This window comes from Branchiostoma belcheri, unplaced genomic scaffold (assembly GCF_001625305.1).
Source record: "Branchiostoma belcheri isolate BF01 breed outbred unplaced genomic scaffold, Haploidv18h27 scaffold25, whole genome shotgun sequence".
In the NCBI taxonomy this organism is placed as follows: Eukaryota; Metazoa; Chordata; class Leptocardii; order Amphioxiformes; family Branchiostomatidae; genus Branchiostoma; species Branchiostoma belcheri.
In genome coordinates, this window is record NW_017803854.1 from 1,021,117 (window position 1) to 1,037,792 (window position 16,676).

General features: G+C 40.6%; 3 protein-coding genes across 3 annotated transcripts in view; 2 read left to right on the plus strand and 1 right to left on the minus strand.

The window, feature by feature from the left end:
• LOC109471501 (RNA-binding protein 12-like) overlaps positions 1-1,257 on the plus strand; it is a 4,555-nt gene extending 3,298 nt beyond the window's left edge. Inside the window, exon 4 of the mRNA XM_019770837.1 lies at positions 127-1,257. Coding sequence (XP_019626396.1) covers positions 127-663 — 537 coding nt within the window. The 3' untranslated portion in view covers positions 664-1,257. The remainder of the gene's footprint in view (positions 1-126) is intronic.
• A 1,664-nt stretch (positions 1,258-2,921) lies between these two features.
• On the plus strand, positions 2,922-6,850 carry LOC109471535. Its single transcript, XM_019770881.1, has 4 exons — positions 2,922-3,250; positions 4,234-4,372; positions 4,791-4,928; positions 5,348-6,850. Exons 1-4 carry the CDS (start codon positions 3,120-3,122, stop codon positions 5,585-5,587), a joined length of 648 nt encoding a protein of 215 aa, XP_019626440.1. The 5' UTR covers positions 2,922-3,119; the 3' UTR covers positions 5,588-6,850.
• A 1,668-nt stretch (positions 6,851-8,518) lies between these two features.
• LOC109471545 lies at positions 8,519-13,368 on the minus strand. Its single transcript, XM_019770893.1, has 8 exons — positions 13,256-13,368; positions 12,827-12,887; positions 12,427-12,506; positions 10,736-10,891; positions 10,322-10,384; positions 10,097-10,171; positions 9,518-9,790; positions 8,519-8,575 (listed from the first exon to the last, which is right to left on the minus strand). Exons 1-7 carry the CDS (start codon positions 13,331-13,333, stop codon positions 9,776-9,778), a joined length of 528 nt encoding a protein of 175 aa, XP_019626452.1. The 5' UTR covers positions 13,334-13,368; the 3' UTR covers positions 8,519-8,575; positions 9,518-9,775.
• Between the last annotated feature and the right edge of the window lie 3,308 nt (positions 13,369-16,676).

Consider the following 16,676-nt stretch of genomic DNA (forward strand, 5'->3'; position numbering starts at 1 on the left):
TTCTCTCCCTTTCTCTCTCTTCCCTCCCTCTCTCTCTCCCTCTCTCTCTCCCTCTCCCTCTCTCCCGCTCTCTCTCCCTCTCCCTCCCCCCCCTCCCCCCTCTCTCTCTCACTACTACCACTACAGATGGTCGCCCGGCGGTACCGACGTCGGCAGATGGCAGCTGCAGCGGCGGTTCACGGTGGTCCGGCTCACGAGGTGGTGGCCATCGAACAGCCGCCAGCCTACCCCGGCCTGCATAGGAACAACGTCAATGCGACCCCCACCGGTGTAGCTGAAGCTGGTAGTAGTGGTAGTAGTGCTGCTGGTATTCCCACTGCTGTCCCCGTGACCACTGGGTACCCCAACACTGCTGTTCCAACCACTGGGTACGCTGTCCCAACCACTGGGTACCCCAACACTGCTATCCCAACCACTGGGCACCCCAACACTGCTGTTCCAACCACTGGGTACCCCACCACTGCTGTCCCAGCCACTGGGTACCCCGACACTGCTGTCCCAGCCACTGGGTACCCCAACACTGCTGTCCCAACCACTGGGTACCCCAACACTGCTGTCCCAATCTTGATCACTGGGTACCCCAATAATGCTGTCCCAATCATGATCACTCACTACCCCAACACTGCTGTCCCAACCACTGGGCACCCTAATAATGTGGTTTAAATGTAAGATGATGGCTGCTACTGTTTGAAATTGATAGCAAAAAGTATCTGTCTGTATCTGTATCTGTATCGGTATAGCCGGTATAACTGCCTTCGGCGTAACACACCCACTTTGCGGGCACGAACTTGGGTTGTTCCCAACAGATATAGATGTATCCGTCCGTGTAGTTAAATATTGGTTAAGACTCAAACAACTGGATACTCTCACACACCCCTTACAGGTAGATGCATTACTCTGTCAGCAACACAATATGGGAAATAGTAGTAAGAAAAGCTGGCTACACCATGTCAAAGAAATAATTAACAATGTAGGCTATTCTTTTTTATGGAACACCAACCACTGTACTTTAGACAACAAGAGTATATGTACATTGTTGAAGAGAAGACTAACCGATATGTATGTTCAAACGTTCTTTCACCAATTGTCTGTAGATAACGGCAAGCTAAGATTTTACAAGACTCTCAAATCCGACTACTCTATGGAAAAATACCTATACCACAATGAATTTGACGAGCGAGCTGCCATGTGTAAGATTAGAATAAGTGCGCATCCACTAGAGATAGAAAAAGGCCGCTATAGAAAACTACCTGTGCACGAGAGATTATGTAAATATTGTGCAATGAATGCAGTGGAAAATGAAATACATTTTGTTAGCCAGTGTCCCCACTATGAGACCGAAAGAAACAGATTATTTCAGACAGTTACAACAATTTCTCCATCCTTTCGTCATTTAGAAGATCACCAAAAAACTGCATTTCTACTAAGATCACAAAACCCACTAATTATGCAGAATGTGGGACTATTCATTATCCACTGCCTTCAAAGAAGAAGTCTAACCCCATAATAGCTAGCGTAGTAGTAGAAGTAGAAGATTTTTCCAGACAGTTGTTACCTGTCTCCTGTTACTGTATTGCAATGTGTTTTATTCTTGATTGTAAAAGCAATTAGCCTTCGGGCATGATTTTGCGAATAAAGTTTCTAATATAACTGTTATAGTTTGAAATTAAGTTATCCTCTTCTAAATATTTTTAAAGAAATGCCCCTGCAGTTCCTGAGCGAGCCGCTAGGGGGCCCAAACCTATGTCACTTCTTTCCCAGCACAAGACCTACCTACCATCCAAATTTCGTGACCCTATCACGTCCAGATCACGAGATATCAAAACCGGAAGTTCAGCTGCAGTACCATAAGAAGCCCCAAAATTTAATCATTCCGAGGTCTCATCAAGACCTACCCACCTACCAAATATGAAGTTAATCTATTTAAGCCTTCTCAAGTTATCGTGGTCACAGACAGACAGACAGACACACGAACGCCTCTGAAAACATAACCTTCTTGGCGAAGGTAATTAGGATTCTAACATGAACCCAGAGCACTTGTAGACTGAATACACAGGGTATGCTGGAAAGTATGTACCCTGGGTGCCAGCCAAGTTTACAGGCCGCTAACCGTTTTTTTCGGCAGCCAGGGTACTTCGCCCGCAGAGGAGTATATCGGCCTTCCAACTTGGAAGGCGGCCAAACTCCCCCCGGGCTAGACTCCCCCGTAGCAGTAATTTAGACCGGCGGGCGAAAGGCTCTTGCCGCCTGAAGAACGAGTTTGGCATCCAGGGTAGAAAGTATGGAAATTTTGTATATTCTTGAAGAATTCTGACTGTAAATGCAAAAATTATAAGTGCAACCTGGTGAATATATGGTAACTGTTTTGATATGCTATATAGTACCCATATAGCACATTAGCTATATACAGTAGCTATATTCTAAAACTTTTAACTAATAACATAGAGTGTACCATTGGAATGTAAGGAAAGGATTATTAAAAGGATAATGGGAATGAAGCATCCTTCTTGTGCAAGAGTTTTTTTTTTTTTTTGATAGATATAGAAATTGGCTAATTTTATAGAGGAAATGTAAGTTTATGTATTATGTGTTACATGTATGAGGCATATATAGCTGTGTGAAAGCCACAGTGTTCCTTTCACCGTGATATAACATTCTGTGAACCAACTGTCAAGTGTTGGGTTGAGTTGGAGAGGGCGAAAATTAGCTAGTGGGGCGAAAATTAATGCGCGTGTGGCGTCGTCCATGAAAACTACTGCTATGGCCTTATGTAGGAACAGGAACAGGAAGTGCATGGTGTAACGTTATATCCTCATCCTATTACAAGCAGGGCCCTCAGCCAATACCGTGCCACGAACGCCGGTATTTGCATTGATGTGCGTTTCCGGACCTCTTCTGAGCTAGGGGCGGAACAACAAGTCTACACAGGCATAATTTATAGGCACTAGAGAAGAGAACTGGCGGCCATTTTGACAAGGAAGTAGTGTGCGATATAGAGACCCATTCTAGGTTCGCCCAAGTCCTTGAGGTTCGCCAGTGCTTACACAGCTTGTTTATTTTCTTACTCGGAAACTCGCGATCTGTCCAGGCTCTACTAAGTACTACTACCATCTGCTGCCATGCCGTTCGTGTGTATTTTCGGTACCCGGTTGTTCGGGGCCTGTGACTACTTCAGTGTGGAGGGGCAGGAAATGTTCGTGCGAACCAAGTTCTACCACTTCAACTTCATGCCGTGTGCTCCGGAAGAGAGGTAAGTCTTTTGCATTCTGCATTTTGATTCAGTGTCATACGTATGTCACTTTAGTGTACGTATGTATGGAACGTTTATATGCAACAAGCTCAGAGTGTCAGTTTATAGTAGCGAAACCGCCCCTCCCCCTCATGCATGATAACGTCACATGTAGTAAGCTTAGTGGCTTCCTTTTGTCGCTGTGTTTATTCAGAGATTTTAGTCTGCTCTATACTTACTCTTTAATGAATAAAGAAGACCTTTATTGTACATTTTTGCCCCACTGGGCTAAATACTTATTGAGTGATGACAAGCAGTAGACTAGTACATTCGACTTCCTCTCGATTCCTAGTATGGCCATGTTGATTTGATTATATGGATGACATCCACGCGCGCATGAATTTTCGGCCGTTTCCAAAAAAAAAAATTTCAACCATACTGTAAATCGTGCAAAACAGTTGCTAAATGAGCAAAAATATACCATAAGTTGCAAGGAAAACATTTACAAACGATACCAATGTCGTAGAATGCCAAAATCAAAGGAAAAAAGACAAAAATGTAAAGAAATGAATTCGAAGAGTAGATTATTCGCCATAACATATTCTGTGCCATTTGTTCAACCTTCATGACCACGTAGATTTCATAGTGAAAGCAACTTTTTTTTTTGCAAAACTTTTTTTTTATTCGCACGCGTGCATCAATTTTGGGGTTCCCAGAGGATGTCATCCATATAATCAAATCAACATGGCCTAATAGTAGAAATATAGTCGCTTTGTCGTCAAGGCTAAAGTAACCTGTAACTGGAAAACCTGTGACGAGTAACCACCCTCCCCCAAACCCAGGTCTATAAAACATCTAAAATATCAACTGATCATACAGATCAAATTTGTTTGGTAATAGTGTAACGTTTCTTGTCGTAGACCTTTGTTTAACAGTTCTCGTTTGAACGATCACTGAAATATTGACGCACATTGTTTATCTTCCTTTTGCACTTGAACGTACAGCTTCCTGTTCGTGGCAGACGGGCGAGCTATCGAACTACCCGAGGTAGTGGGCAGGTCCGTGGGGTGGGCGTGGCTTCGGTACCTGGCCTGGGTGGTCTTTCTGACTGTCATGTGTGTGGCAGTCATCTTCTTAACAACGGTAAGATATAACGTTAGCTCTTTCTCAAATTTGTTCAAGTATACCACGTAGAACAAGAATTCACAACACTTAGTACTCATTTTCCTTTTTTTACTCATTGATCATGCAAATGAGTCATTATGTTTACTGAAGGAAAACATATTGTTTTTGCTATGTTTCCTCTTCTTTTTCTTCTTCTTCTTCTTCTCCAATCAGTGACCTCAGTGACCTGAACCAATGTTATGTCTGTTACCATGGTAACTAGTGTTTGGTTACATCATGTTGCAATTTTATAGCAGGAGGGATTTAGACTCCTGTGTGACCATATATATGAATGTGTTTGAGTAAGAATTTACTGATCAGACCATATGCAAAGGTTAATGCATTTGCTTTGCAAATGTTACCTTTTTAGTTTCAGCCAAAATTCTCTCTTTTCCAGGGACTTACTGAGGAGGCATGGCCGTGGGCACTGGTCGCCCTGTCCGTCGTGTGTTTGGGCGTCGCCATTTTCGTCACAGTCTACAAACCAAAAGCCAGCGAAGAGAGCAAGCAGGAGTACCTCAACATGGTCGGACAGGTGACTCAAAGATTTTTATGTCTGTTTAAAGCTAAAACTTTTAATCCAACACAACAAAGTTCTCTCACCTAGAGCTTTTGGATTTGCCCGCTTCATTTGTTTCTGACTGTAAAAAAAAACATTTCAGCCTCAGAATCGACTCCAAAATGCTCATATTTTGTCCCCAACAGTCGAAGGGAGTCCCTTCTCTTCAGAGTTGTTACAGTTTTTCCATCTTTCAATGCAGTGGTGTGATTAAAATTCTAATATTTAATGTTTGAATTTCAAACTAGCCTGGTATGTTGACTTCAAGGCTTCTTTCATAGCATTCGGGGCTATCATATGCCTAGGTCTATTTTCATTTTTTTATTCTTTTTGCCCTGTCACTTCATGTTTCATCAAAATGGTGTGGCCTAAACCAGTCACTACTACCACTACAGGTGGTCGCCCGGCGGTACCTACACGAGCAGATGGCAGCCGCAGCGGCTGTTCATGGCGGGCCGGCTCATGAAGTCGTTGCCATCGAGCAGCCGCCACCCTACCCAGGCCTACACAAGGACAGCGTCAATGTGGCCCCCGCCGGTGTCCCTGCTGCTGGTAGTCCCACTGTCATCCCTAACACTGGGTACCCCAACACTAGTACTGCTGTCCCAACCACTGGGCAACCCAATGTGGTGTAACTGTAAGATCAAATTGAGAGCATGTATCTGTCTGTATCTGTATAGCCAGTATAACCTGGGTGTAACACACCAGCTTCTGTATTTGTGTAGCCAGTATAACAGCCCTTTGACGTAACACACCAGCTTCTGTATTTGTATAGCTGGTATAACTGCCCTTCGGCGTAACACACCAGCTTCTGTATCTGTATAGCCGGTATAACCGCCCTTTGGCGTAACACACCAGCTTCTGTATCTGTATAGCCAGTATAACCGCCCTTTGGTTTAACACACCAGCTTCTGTATCTGTATGTATAGCCGATATAACAAGGACAGGTGTATAACTGATATTTGAAGGCATGACTGGTTCTGTTTCTTGTTGATGTAACATACTGAGACTAGAAAGACAGTATATACAGCAAGTACATGAAAGAGGTAGCCCTAGTCGACATGGCTTTTATCCTTCTAGCCTTGCTTACACTGTATAAAGGTAACTCGGTAGTGAAAACTCCCAGTGTGTAACTGCCCCGTGACACAAGCGTAAAAGATACTTATGTACATATATGTAGTACTTATTCTAATCGAGACATCTAGATACAACCTGTTATGCTACATGACATTTGAACTATTTTTGTTTGTTCAAGCTTATGTAGACACCAGTTTTGATTAATGATAACAAGAAAAATGCAAATTTATGCAACAAAATTGGAAATGGTCAAATAATAACAAACAGTAAAAATGAGCAGAAAAAACTAGAAAATACTCAATACTTATGATTTGATGCTGTTACCTGCACAATATATGGTGTATTTACACTTTTAGTGATTCAGATTTAGATACTTGTACTTTGAATTTGCTTTCAAGGAAGAAGAGATCTATTTTTGTGATGTTTGGTGAAAGAAGTGACTGGAGGTAACTTTTTCAAGAAGGTGCCAAGGAATCTTTAAGCTGCCAAGACTTGTAATGCTGTAGTGGCGAGGAGTGAATTGGGTGTATGTATAATGTTATAATATTTATATATACAGTTTGACATTAGGATTGTAACATAAATCCAGAGCACTTGTAGACTGAATACACAGGGTATGCTGGAAAGTATGGAACATTTGTAAATACTTGAATTCTGATTGTAAATTCAGATATTATAACGTTAAGTGTAACCTGGAGAATATGTGACAACTGTTTTGATATGCTATATAGTACCTGCTATATTCTAGAACTTATAACTAATCACATAGAGTGTACGATTGAAATGTAAGAAATGAATTATTAAAATGATATGAGAGTAAAGGATCCTTCAGTTTTTTTATAGATATAGATATGTACACATTGGCTGATTTTATAGAGGAAATGTATTACGTTTATCCCATTTTGAATGTTACCTGTATGAGACATAGCAGTGTGAAAGCTAAACCTTCCACTGTGTTATAACATTGGGTTACATTATGTAGCAGAAATTAACAGAGTTGGAGAGGCTGCTCACCGTACATATGAATGCATTTAATAATAAACAGAGCAGTACTTTGTTGAGCTAGACCAGTCGAAGGTAAACATTGTGCACTAAGTTTGACTTGCAAACATTACCCTTCCTATTATGTTAATCTTCTTGAGTTATAACCTTTCAAAGTCTCAAACCAAATTCCAAACTACCCCTTCTATAGAACGAAAGTTTATGATTGACACATTTCAATAATATCACTCAAAGCAGGGAAGGGTTGTGAGACACTATCCACAGTATGAAAGATCTGTTGATTTATGACCCCTTGGGAGGGACTTCTGTAGCAGGTGTCACATGTACATGTACACAGCAAGCTGCAAGTGGTCTTAGCTCTAATAGTTTTTTCAGGCTTCTCCTCCTGGACTATATGGATAACGATTCTGATTTGTTTATATCGGTCTTTGTTTGTATCTGTATCTTTGATTTTATTGTATTTTGTACTGGGCCCTATTGAAAATCAATTTGTCAAAATTGAACTTAGGCCACCCAGGTGTCAGAAGATTAAATAAATGAATTAATAGATGCAGTGCATGATTTACAGTGACGCAGGCATTTTGTGTATGTAAAAAGTATTTAAGAGTGTCTGAATGCTTTCTTTGAAGTGATTATTATCTTAAAAAGCTACAGTGAAAATACAGAACATCTTTTCGGACACAAATTTTCCTGAAAGAGGACTTGGCAAAAATTTATAATTGGATGTCAGAAAAGGATAAATATAAGAGTGAGCCCAACTTAGGACTGCCCCTGGGGACAAAACATAATATTCATTAAGATAGCCTGCAAACGCAAACGTACTTTTTATTGGACCCTTACATTGTACATTACACATGATTCAAGGAGACGGCAAGAATAAGCAAATATGGCCCTAAGTAACAACAAATTCTGTCCTTTGTTAAGGTAGTCGCAAACCTCATAGCACTGTATAACCTTTAAGATTATTTACTAAATTATTCAGCAACTATAGAGTTCCCCCGATCTCATACCTTCGCCAAATGATGTTAATCTTTATGGCTGACAAATTATAGATTATTCCCCCTGCTTGTGCAAATAGGATCCTCATTTTCATGAATTATATCAGTTTACCATATTCTCAGCCAAAAGGCAGTCTTATATTAACAATGCCATTCTAGCATTTTCTCATAAATTATGCAAATGAGGTCCTAATTTGAATACATGATGTTTAAATGATGTTCACCTTCAATGAACTTTCAACTACCATAAGTATGAAATTCCAGGGAGTTATCATTACAGAATTATAACATTTTCTCATTAAATATGCAAATTAAGTCTTTATTTACATAATCAATACCTGCCTGTGTTTATCTCGTTCTCATGAGATATCAAAGCCGGTTCAGTTGCAGTACCATAACAAGCCGCTAGGGGGTCCAAAATCTAATCATTTTGAGGTCTCATTAAGACCTACCCACCTACCAAGTATCAAAACAATCCATTGAAGCCTTCTCAAGTTATAGTGTTTACAGACGGACGGACGGACACACACACATACACGAACGCCTCTGAAAGAGGGTCTGCATGGGGGGGTCCTGGCAACGGTTAACGGTAAATTCAGCAGGGCCGATAACGCTTAACGGTAAATTCAGGACGGCCGGCAACGCTTAACGGTAAATTGACAGGCTTTTTTTCGAGCTGCACTGAATTTGGTATCTCGCTTTGTGAGAAAAGGTGATCACTGACAAAATTACGTATACCTTACATGTAATGAAGCACGCATTAAAGGTATGTGTTCCCTGTGTTTCCCACCTGCCCTGGTCCCCGAGTGCGTCCACAAATAAAGGGGAGTCCGAGTCGACGTCGGCCAGCTTGCATTTTTTTCAGTCTGGCCAGTTTTACCGATGGATTTTGGCGCTCGTAATCTAGGGGGGTCCGGGGATGCTCCCCCGGGAATGTAGGATTTTTAAGCCTTCAAAAACGCAATTTCCCGCATTTTGAGAGGCAAATCATGGTGTTGAGAGTGTCAATCCTTCTGATGTTTTCATATTTTACTCAAGATTTTTGTTAATTTGCCTGTCGAGGTTGACGGATTCGTTAAAAAAATTCTGTAACTCTCCGCAAACTTCCGAAAATTGACGGGAAAGTTGGTTCTAACTAGAGTCGAAGGAAACCGAGCGCAGAAGCGCGAGTCGAGCGCCAAAGGCGCGAGCAATGTAGGGTGGGTCCGGGGGCATTCTCCCCCGGGAGATTTTGTATTTTTAAACCCTCAATGACGCATTTTCCTGCACTTTGAAAGGCAAAATTAGGCGTAACGAAGAATTATTCATTAACGCTTAACGCTGAATTTAGGATGACAAATAACGTTTTACGTAGAATTAAAACGACCAATAACGCTTCACGATGAATATACTGATAACGCTTAACGTTGAATTAGGGCGGGCCGGCAACGATTAACGGTAAATTAAAATAGCCCATAACGGTTAACGAAAAAGGGCATGCAGACCCTCCTGAAAACATAACCTTCTTGGCGAAGGTAATAACGTATTAGCAAGCACGCGATTGTCTACATTTTGAGATCCACATCGGAATGGTTAAACCTTCATTTACACCGCTGGCTAGGACAAGCTAAAGCGATTAATCGTTGGTTTATACAAAGTTGCATGCGACTGCCATTGGTGATATGAGGGGGTCAAATAGACCACATGCGTCTCCCTTCTTTCTGTCCGTGACGACAAAAGTCATGAGGAAACTTGTTGTGCATTTCTTCACACAGATTGCATCTGCAAAAGTAAAGAAGTAAAAGATACTATAACAAATGAGGCTTGCCCAAGGATGGAATGTAATGGTAAGATATATCATATGCCAATCTTGTTCTTGACGATCTTGCTCTCTAAATATTTTTGCTTCATTCGTATTCTCATCAACGGGCAGCGAGTTGCATTACTTTCCTTGCATTAAAACTGTCGTTCTCATTTACAGCAGTTAATATATAGAAGTAAAACCATAACACGACGCAAGGTGAAGCTGTACTTGTCAGAATAAAACTTGAAGGTGTATCGTACCGGATAAGACCCCGGGTTGCGTACCGGATAAGACCCCGGGTTGCCACCGCTCTCATTAACTTCTTGACGGAAGGAGTTGACGACCATGATTCCGTAGATCTGGAACGCATAAAATTATTATTAACTCCAGTCGTAAACGGCAAATAGAACAGATATAGGCTGTATTGTATATTCCTCATAATGTTGCGCAACAATTGACTGCTGTGTTTTGCTACTAGTATCTTTAACAGTTCCTTCTCTAGGACTTACCAAGATAAAGATGAACACAGCGACGATGGCGATCACGACGTAGATGCCAATGGCTATGGCGTCCTGTTTAAACATTTGTGGTCATATTAGGATAAGAAGGTAATCAGTGTACTTTCGTGTCAGTTTTCTCTTTCAATATTGTTATTTGTGAACGTTGCTTTTCGAAAACAACAACAATAAAGGTAACAATAAAGTTAACAATGGTCTACTCTGCACAAAGTCTGCTATGACAGCAATTGCAAATTACCCCACATTGATTGTGTATGAGTTGGAACTATCATTAAGGATATTTGGTTGGTTACGGCTTTTTCTGCCTGGTTTTTCTAGTCGGAAGGAACACCAGTAATGCTACGGTTTTCTCTCCCAACAGTACATGTTTGAAGATTAGTGTATACAGGTAATAATTGTACTCACGGTTAAGAATCCACCTAGGAAAGTCGATTGTGATGCGGTGCCACTGAACAAACTAGCACTATAAGCCACAGAACAGAGCAACCCCAGCAGGCCGATGTTCAACACCAAACAGATGCTGGACCAGATGATCCAAGCAAGGCACGGGCCGGCTTTGTTCTGTAACATAACATAACATAACATAACATAACATAACATAACATAACATAACATAACATAACATAACATAACATAACATAACATAACATAACATAACATAACATAGCATAGCATAGCATAGCATAGCATAGCATAGCATAGCATAGCATAGCATAGCATAGCATAGCATAACATAACATAACATAACATAACAACATAACATAGCATAACATCTTCTCATTTGCTACAAGACACTCATACGACCAGTTTGCGAATACGCCGCCCCCGCGTGGCACCCGGGCCTAACATCAGCTCAACGAGCAAGGATTGAGGCTATACAGAGAAGGGCATGTCGGATAATCTTAGGACCTTCATACACATCGTACGCGGAAGCATGCCGCAAACTTGACTTGCCCACACTTGAAGCCAGACGTCGTACCCTGTCTTACAACTTCGCCAGAAGGATGCTTGACTCTGAGACTTACAGAACTTGGCTCCCACCTTTGCGTGGCGACATAAGTACCAGAGACACTAGATCTAAGCACCTGCTGAACCCTATCAAAACTAGAACAAGTAGATATTACAACAGCCCCATCCCGTACATGACCAGACTCTTGAATGAACACTAATACCTATACAAGAACTGTGAACTTGCGAACATAGTGAATCTTGCCAATATGGGTTAATGTTGTTAATGCTAGCCACGTATATTTGTGTAAATGTGTTAACGCAAACTATGACGAAATTAATAGTAAGCCTTAATTTTTTTTTAATTATGAGTTTATGAGTAATGAGATGAGTAATATGAGTAATATGAGTTTCTATATTGTGTTAATGAGTTTCTATATTGAGTTTCAATGAGTACTGTTAGTTTGTAATTTAAGATTTTTTAGCAATTGTACAAGGTATGCAATTCAGCCCGGTGGCTGCAAATTACTTTCAATAAACCATCTATTATTATTATTATTATAACATAGCATAGCATAGCATAACATAGCATAGCATAGCATAGCATAGCATAAAATAACATAGCATAGCATAGCATAGCATAGCATAGCATAGCATAGCATAGCATAGCATAGCATAGCATAACATAACATAACATAACATAACATAACATAACATAACAACATAACATAGCATAACATAACATAGCATAGCATAGCATAACATAGCATAGCATAGCATAGCATAGCATAGCATAGCATAAAATAACATAGCATAGCATAGCATAGCATAAAATAACATAACATCGAGATCTGTTGTTAGTGAGTATGAAGATATCGTGGTCATAGTGTGTACATGTACATGTACAAAACAATGTATATATTTGACTGATGATGAAACACGGTATACAGCTGAGCTATTACAAACATCATTCTGAACTAGTTCAAACTATTGAGTACACAAGACCGAAGGCCAGAAGAGCTAAAAGAAAGCAACTCCTAAAATCGGTAAACGCAAAATACTGCATGCCGAACACTGAATCAGAGATGATCTAACGTTATATCTCTGACAGCCATTTTGAAGTATCCACTTTCAATAAGATTACCAACCTGCACGGCGCCCCGGATCAGCAGGATCGAAAACCCGATGGAGATAGCATAGACGGCGATGAACGTGTACAAAGGTCTGGCTGGTATTGAAAGAGTAGAAGAAGATAGAAGTTACGTTAAAAATAGCAACTAAATAGTACATTTCTAATATGCTGAATTTTACTGAAAACAGATGCGTCCGCGTGTTTGCAAATTGGTAGTCTTGTGCGTAGGTTAAATCTTTTGTGTCTGTTCGTATGACTAGTACTAGTTATAGACCTACGAAAATCTCTGTTTTCCTTGTACGTTTGTTGTTTCAATAAAGTTCTTCTATGGTAACGAGTAATTGCATAAGCAGGGTAGCTGATATTCTTGTCGCTTATCTTGAATAGAAATCATACTTCATTTCATTTCATCTCACCTACACCGCCACTAGCCACAATCGGCCAAACATTTAAGCCTAGCGCTAGTGCTGACAGGATCTGTGAAGTGGAAACAAGAAATTACAAATCAATCGTTACCAATTCATAATACCTAGTAGTGTATACTGTTACCTCTATCTTTATGTTTATAAATATTTCAGCCATAATATTCTGATAGTAGATACTTTCATGCTCGTTATTTTGTGTTATTCAAGTTATTGTTTCACTATAGCTAGCTCTTATTCATATAGTAGATCTTATTGACATTCATTGAATATGGATCACACAAATTAGTATAATACATATCAACCACCAGGGAGGTCAACGTTTATGCGCAATATTAATATTCTTCATAAATCGCTTTTATGTGTGACTATAACGGGTCTTCATAACCAAGAGCTAAAGAAAAAGAGAGAATTCGAATGTACCACATCGATAATCCCAATAGCAATCGACCCTTCGCGGAGGGGGTAGCAACAGCAGGACTGGAGCCGACAGCAGCACATGATTGGTCTCACAGCGCCCCTAGGTATTTCTGAAGAAAGTACAACAAGGGATGAAAGGGTCGGATTTGATGTCGCAAAAAGCGGGAAGCAAAATATAAAAGTGATCTCGATCCAGTTTAGCTCATTGAAGAGCTAATCTTCCACTGGTCGTGACAGAGAAGACAGACGCTATATACAGTATTTACAGGTTCATTGTACCGGGGAAATTCCCCTAGCTCTTTTCGACAAGCACAATGAACAGTGGGCCACAGTTAACGTCCCGTCCGAAGGACTGCGACCCTAAACAGTAGCGTGCATGTCGGGTGAGCGACATCAGCCGGGATTCGAACTCCCAACCTCTTAGTCCTGGGGCAGGATCGCTCACCACTGGACTACGCACAATATGAAACACAATGTCGTACAGCCACACCCGATCGAACGTGTTCAGAGGTTTGTGACACAACAGTAACGCCCTCCCTCCCATACCCTACTAACTGCCGTATCTTTGATATTGTGTTCAACTATATCCACCACTCTGGAAGATTTGACCAAACTCAATAATGCTATGCTATAGGCATTGGTGCGCCAGCCACTTTCATTTTATGTTTATGCTACACTTTATGTCATCTTTATGTTTACTTTTGTATTATGTTTTATGAGCAGCGGATTTACATAAGCACAACAAGTGCTTTGTATCCAATGCTCAAAAATCCATGTGAATAAAATAAAATAAAATAAAATAAAACAGTAACGCCGCAGGGCGAGTCTCACATATTACTCACGGTGGTAAAGAAAGTAATTATAGCAGCAAACGTTAACAGGGTCGGCAAAACTGAGCTCTTCATATGAGAATTACAAGGACACACTATGAAGAATGTTACCCAAAGGGAATCGAAAAGTATGCGGTTGCAATTTCCCACTACATAACGTTGTTTTACGGCAAAATCGTACGCTCGTATCAACTCTAGATGGGGCAGATATGTGCTATATTTTTCACCTGTCTCGCGCTACGACGGACACAAATGAAAACGTTCTGGGTGTGGTACTGTGGCACGTAGACCAGATCTTCACACCGAGCAGAGTCTCGTAACTTTGGAAGAAATACTACACACACTTCCACTCTTTATCTATTTATAAACAAAATCACACCAATCGACTTGCCTAGACAATGACTGAATGTATTGCTGATATTGTGAAACAAGCAAAATAACACGTAAGCAAGACGGTATTCCGGATTAAAGGTAATGCCAATGACACAAATACAAGTAGTAAAGTCAATTGTTTCTGTAAACTAAGAACTAAAAAAAAAACTTATATTGCTATGTGATCGACTGGCAGTTTTCAGCATAGGAAAACGTATTACAATCCTACCTTCACTTGTTGCCGAGGTTGCTTGGTGCTTCTTCGGAAATGTTTTCGTCCAACTTCTTGATGTGTTGTACAGTAGTCTCGTTGCTTTCTATGCGCTGCCTGTATGCGGGGTCGTCCTGTGTTCTTGGCGGTTCCAAGCTCACTGTCGCTCGGCGAATGTTCCTCTGACAAGCGTATCGCGACGGTCAGTCTTTTATACTTTTCTCGACGACCGCAAATCACGACGTACAGATATTTTTATCTCAAAAGATGAGATCATGATATGATCTAAATATGGCTCTAGTTGCCCTACCCTTCTTGCCACACCCGGTCAACGAACCCTACGGTAGTTACATATGCAAATTCAACGTCGTGTAATTAGACACTGAGATTTGTATGATCTCTTTTAACAGTTTAAACTATCAGAATAAGTACAGTAACTGTAGTTTGTATAGTCAGACCTGCACTAGTGACCATCTCTACTACTTAAATGGTTATGTATAATTAGTTTATTTTCCTTTTGACACAAGTAGCATTACGTATCCTGTCCACAGTGAGAAAAAAATGTCTATACTGGTATTGAGACCATTCTTGAATGTATGCTACAACAATACACAAATAAGCTAACATAAGAAATAGGATATTCGAGTCACCATTGTATACTGTGAATATAAAAACACCGTGGATTGTCCATTTGCCCCAAACCTGCCAATCTAAACATACTTACACTACTCTGTTCAGTTATTCAAGAAAAGATTCAAGAAAGCACAGTGGCAGTGTAGAGAGATTCAAACATAAATATGGCAATGAACAAATTCTGATTAAACGAATTGAAAGTACATATTTAGTTAGAGGTAACACACTCAGCTAAATAGATTTTCGACTGGTAGGTCAATATTACACACTACATTAACTCCATTGAAACGGAATTTTCCACTCCATTGTTCAGTGCTGGGTGGTTCTGTACGTCAGCAGATTCAAAATTACATTTGACTGATAGGTCATAATTACACAGTTGATTACACCCATGAACTCTAGTGCCCCCCCCCCCGAACGGCAATGGTATATTCCCGGCAACTACGTTCATAAAAACCTGGGTCTGTAGGTTGCCCGGTCATTAGCGGTCATCAAGTAGTTCAAAAGTAAGTTAGTATTCTAAAATATCAAAGAATATCTTAGCCCTCGAAATAAAGATCATGGATAATGAACCATCATTCCTGTTATTTTGCGCAAACCTTCATTATCTAAATAATTATCTAAATTAGTTCTATACATAGACACCAGAAGGCACTGTTAGTCTACAAGTCTCTTAACGGTCTGTTACCCGACTATATGAGACTAATGTTCACTTACTCTAGCGACAGGGCAGTCAGGACAACACGTCAAAGTGTATCAAACAGATTGCATGTACCGATGGTCCGTAGAGAGCTATACAGGAGGTCGATAGCGTACTCGGGTGCCACGACATGGAACAGTTTACCGCCAAATGTAAGAATAGCACCCTCAGTGGCAGCATTTAAGAACATGCTGCAATAATACACTATGGAATTGATCAGGACTGGACCATAGAGACGATGCTGTGACTAGTGTAAGTTGTAATGAAATTGTAATACGTTAATTTTGAAGCTATTGTGTTATCGGGACCCCTGGCCTCTCCCACCTTGAGCACTTGAAAAGCGGCTATGGCCGAAGTGTAATCTTTCAAGGCTAAATAAAGGTCGAAAAAAAATGTATGGAACAAAAACACAAAAGTGGCCTCACAAGCAGATTCTGTTGTAAGATTTTGTATCTCCATTGTTCAGTGCTGGGTGGTTCTGTACGTCAGCAGATTCAAAATTACATTTGACTGGTAGGTCATGATTGCATAGGTCATTAACCCTACCTAGACCGGGGGGGGGCTAAAAGTGCCCGCGGCAACTTTGATGTCACCTAGCGTCTGAACGGCTAGCCGTAGAACGGCCAAACTTGGTGACTTTTCCTAAAATATTGTTGGCAACAATTCTCTATCATTGGA